Source organism: Salvelinus alpinus, chromosome 17 (assembly GCF_045679555.1).
Source record: "Salvelinus alpinus chromosome 17, SLU_Salpinus.1, whole genome shotgun sequence".
Taxonomy (NCBI): domain Eukaryota; kingdom Metazoa; phylum Chordata; class Actinopteri; order Salmoniformes; family Salmonidae; genus Salvelinus; species Salvelinus alpinus.
The window spans coordinates 51,747,072-51,751,591 of NC_092102.1; the positions used below are offsets into that span (position 1 = coordinate 51,747,072).

Sequence of the window (4,520 nt, forward strand, 5' to 3'; positions counted from 1 at the left end):
AAGGGAGGATACGTCCCAGACTATGGTAAGAGACAGGGTAGGGAGGATACGTCCCAGACTATGGTAAGAGACAGGGTAGGGAGGATACGTCCCAGACTATGGTAAGAGACAGGGGAGGGAGGATACGTCCCAGACTATGGTAAGAGACAGGGTAGGAAGGATACGTCCCAGACTATGGTAAGAGACAGGGTAGGGAGGATACGTCCCAGACTATGGTAAGAGACAGGGAGGGGAGGATATGTCCCAGACTATGGTAAGAGACAGGGAAGGGAGGATACGTCCCATACTATGGTAAGAGACAGGGAGGGGAGGATATGTCCCAGACTATGGTAAGAGACAGGGAAGGGAGGATACGTCCCAGACTATGGTAAGAGACAGGGAAGGGAGGATATGTCCCAGACTATGGTAAGAGACAGGGAGGGAGGATACGTCCCAGACTATGGTAAGGGACAGGGTAGGGAGGATACGTCCCAGACTATGGTAAGAGACAGAGAGGGGAGGATAAGTCCCAGACTATGGTAAGAGACAGAGAGGGGAGGATACGTCCCAGACTATGGTAAGAGACAGGGAAGGGAGGATACGTCCCAGACTATGGTGAGAGACAGGGAGGGGAGGATACGTCCCAGACTATGGTGAGAGGCAGGGAGGGGAGGATACGTCCCAGACTATGGTGAGAGACAGGGAGGGGAGGATACGTCCCAGACTATGGTAAGCGACAGGGAGGGGAGGATACGTCCCAGACTATGGTGAGAGACAGGGAGGGAAGGAAGGATACGTCCCAGACTATGGTGAGAGACAGGGAAGGGAGGAAGGATATGTCCCAGACTATGGTAGAGACAGGGAAGGGAGGAAGGATACATCCCAGACTATGGTGAGAGACAGGGAGGGGAGGAAGGATACGTCCCAGACTATGGTGAGAGACAGGGAGGGGAGGAAGGATACGTCCCAGACTATGGTGAGAGACAGGTGAGACATAACAGAAACCTAACAAAGATCCAATTGGGATGTAAAATGTTTGTGCGTCTCGGTGAAGGACATGACTATTGCTAGAACATTAGCTAGCATCTAAAACCCTGATTGGTCTCTTAGTGACCTTTATTGACCCATTCTGGATAGTTCTTTCACTTGTTTCCTCAGCTTTCTTTCTCAGTGCTCAGAGTCTCAGTCTCAGTGTCTCAGAGTCTCAGTTCTCAGAGTCTCAGTGCTCAGAGTCTCAGTGCTCAGAGTCTCAGTTCTCAGAGTCTCAGTGCTCAGAGTCTCGATGCTCAGAGTCTCGATGCTCAGAGTCTCGATGCTCAGAGTCTCGATGCTCAGAGTCTCAGTGTCTCAGTCTCAGTTCTCAGAGTCTGAGTGTCTCAGAGTCTCAGTGTCTCAGTCTCAGTGTCTCAGTGCTCAGAGTCTGAGTGTCTCAGAGTCTCAGAGTCTCAGTGTCTCAGTCTCAATGTCTCAGTGTCTCAGTGCTCAGTGCTCAGATTCTCAGTGCTCAGATTCTCAGTGCTCAGAGTCTCAGAGTCTCAGTTCTCAGTTCTCAGTGCTCAGAGTCTCAGAGTCTCAGAGTCTCAGTTCTCAGAGTCTGAGTGTCTCAGTGTCTCAGTGTCTCAGTGCTCAGAGTCTCAGTTCTCAGTGCTCAGAGTCTCAGTGTCTCAGTTCTCAGAGTCTCAGTCTCAGTCTCAGTTCTCAGTTCTCAGAGTCTCAGTTCTCAGAGTCTCAGTGTCTCAGTTCTCAGAGTCTCAGTTCTCAGTGCTCAGAGTCTCAGTGCTCAGAGTCTCAGAGTCTCAGTTCTCAGTGCTCAGAGTCTCAGTGCTTAGAGTCTCAGTGTCTCAGTGTCTCAGTTCTCAGAGTCTCAGTTCTCAGAGCCTCAGTCTCAGAGTCTCAGTCTCAGAGTCTCAGTTCTCAGAGTCTCAGTTCTCAGAGTCTCAGTTCTCAGAGTCTCAGTCCTCAGAGTCTCAGTTCGCAGTGTCTCAGTTCTCAGAGTCTCAGTTCTCAGAGTCTCAGTTCTCAGAGTCTCAGTTCTCAGTCTCAGTTCTCAGAGTCTCAGAGTCTCAGAGTCTCAGAGTCTCAGTTCTCAGAGTCTCAGTGTCTCAGAGTCTCAGAGTCTCAGTCTCAGAGTCTCAGTCTCAGAGTCTCGGTTCTCAGAGTCTCAGTTCTCAGAGTCTCAGTTCTCAGAGTCTCAGTGCTCAGAGTCTCAGTTCTCAGAGTCTCAGTTCTCAGAGTCTCGGTGCTCAGAGTCTCAGAGTCTCAGTTCTCAGAGTCTCAGAGTCTCAGTTCTCAGAGTCTCAGTTCTCAGAGTCTTGGATCTTCCTGACTTTCTTCTTCCTATTTCTCTCTTTTTCCTGACCGTACATGTGGTCTCCTTCTTTCTTTGTACTGTCCCTTCACCTTCATCTTTCTCTCTCCTCTTTATGTCCCTCTCCTCCTCCTCCCTCTCAGTGGAGCTCTCCAGCCTGTCTCTGTGTATGACCAACTCTAAGCAGGGAGAGCCTTGTTTCTATGTCGTCGGCAGAACAGAGAATACGCGGTTGGTATCTCTTCCTGTTAGTCTTCCATTCTCTTTGATTTCTGTTCTAGAACCACTCATCTTGATGTATGCCACTTAGTAGACCCTGTTATCCATTCTAGTATGTGATCCCTGCGTGACTTGAACCAACAACCTTAGCGTTGCTAGTGCCTCTTCCCAACTGAACCGTACAGTCTGAAGCACATGTTCTTGTTGTCCTGAGTTACATTATCAAGAGGTAAACAGCAGGGTTGTCCCTTATGTTCGTGTTTATTCGCTCTTGTAGATAAATTCTATGCGCAGTGAGTCGTACCTCCAGACCTATGGAATAGACATATATTTATATACCGCTCATAATCGTATAGGATCCAACAGTACACTATCACAAAGTGTAGTTGTGATAGAACTAGGTTTGGGAAAAAACTCAGTCTCTTTCACAAAATTCCCTGTTTTTCCAGAAATCTTGGTTGGATGTTTCCCAGATTTCATGCAATTCAAAAAAATCTTACAACCAGGATTTTGGGAAAACCAGAGAATTTTGTAAAAGTTACCAGAATTTTGCAAACCTAGATATAATTGAATAGAAGTTGTTGTTCAGCCTCCATAATCATTGTATTTCAGTGGAAACATAAGTCGTGTTATCTCAGTCAACATTTACAGTACATTACTTAGGCTGAAACAAAGAGCCACCGGGCTCGCTATTCTCTACATTTTCATCCCATTTCATCATCACCTGTTTTGTTTTACCTCAAACTTGGATAACACTGTTTGTTGTTTGTGTTAAACTGAAAACTGGTTTCTAATTGGTGTTTTCCCTCTAACTCCCTATCACCTCTCTCTCTCGCTCTCTGACCTTTCTCTCTCTCTCTCTGACCACTCTCTCTCTCTCTGACCACTCTCTCTCTGACCTCTCTCTCTCTCTCTCTCTGACCACTCTCTCTCTCTCTCTCTCTCTGACCACTCTCTCTCTGACCTCTCTCTCTCTCTCTCTCTCTGACCTCTCGCTCTCTCTCTCTCTCTCTGCTCTCTCACCCCCCCTTCCCCCTCCCTCTCTCTCTTTTTGCCCTCTCCTCCCCCTCTTTCTCTGCCCTCTCTCCCTCTCTCTCTGCCATCTCATCCCCCTCTCGTCCCCGTCCCCCTCTCTCTCTCTCTCTCTCTCTCTCTCTCAGACCATGATCCCAGATCAGTCTCCTTCTCTCTCTACCCAGAGGATGCGGGTGTGGCTGCAGTAGATAAGACACACTCTCTGCCAAGGAAGAGCGAAAGGGTGGATAGAGGAGGGGAGAGGCAGAGTAAAGGAGGTAGTCTGGGGGGAACGAGGAGCAGAGGAGGAGGTACTCCTGACACAGACCTGGATTGGCCCGAGGAGGAGGAGGGTCAGGTGGTCAGCCACAGAGGTCAGAGTTTAGGGGATAAGGACAACGGGAAACGCACCCAGAGTTTACCCAAGAACAGACAGGAAGTGGAGGAGGAGGAGGTGAGGCCCAGCGAGGCCAAACAGAGGTCAAAACAGCAGAGGAGCAGGGAAATGCAGAGTAAGAGGGAAAAGAACAGGAGAGAGAGGGGAGATGAGACAGAGGAGCTTCCCATCAGAAACACAGGTGAAGGTAAGAGGGAAGGGGGGAGGAGGGAGAGAGAAGATTCTGGACCTGCAGAGAGAGCTCTCTTCTCCTTCCTCAAACCGCTGCAGGATGGAGAGGCTGAGCTGTCTAATGTGGAATCAGGGGAAACAGGGACTTCCGGGGACAGCTTCTCTGACCAGGTCAGCCTGTCTGCAGCTAGCATCTTCGGTTCCACCGCCCAAGACCCCGGGGACCAGAGAGGAGGCCCCTGGAGCACCCAGTCATGGCTCCGGGCCAACCATGCATCCCACACCCCAGGCCCCTGGAGCAGCACACAGCCACAGAGGGCCACCGACAACAGTCCCTGGATTAAACCTGACCTGCAGACGTCTCAGGTTTTGGTGGGATACAGACTGACAGGAAACAGGCTGAGAGAAGGTCTTGACCTGTAGATGATAGAT

The 4,520-nt window shown here is 49.8% G+C and overlaps 1 protein-coding gene across 1 annotated transcript in view; it reads left to right on the forward strand.

Annotated features, from left to right (window-relative positions):
- The window catches only part of LOC139543152 (membrane-associated guanylate kinase, WW and PDZ domain-containing protein 2-like), a 126,466-nt gene extending 122,693 nt beyond the window's left edge, over positions 1–3,773 (forward strand). The window contains exons 17-18 of the mRNA XM_071349390.1: positions 2,431–2,518; positions 3,667–3,773. Of these exons, the coding sequence (XP_071205491.1) occupies positions 2,431–2,518; positions 3,667–3,673 (95 nt within the window). The 3' untranslated portion in view covers positions 3,674–3,773. The remainder of the gene's footprint in view (positions 1–2,430; positions 2,519–3,666) is intronic.
- The last annotated feature ends 747 nt before the right edge of the window (positions 3,774–4,520 follow it).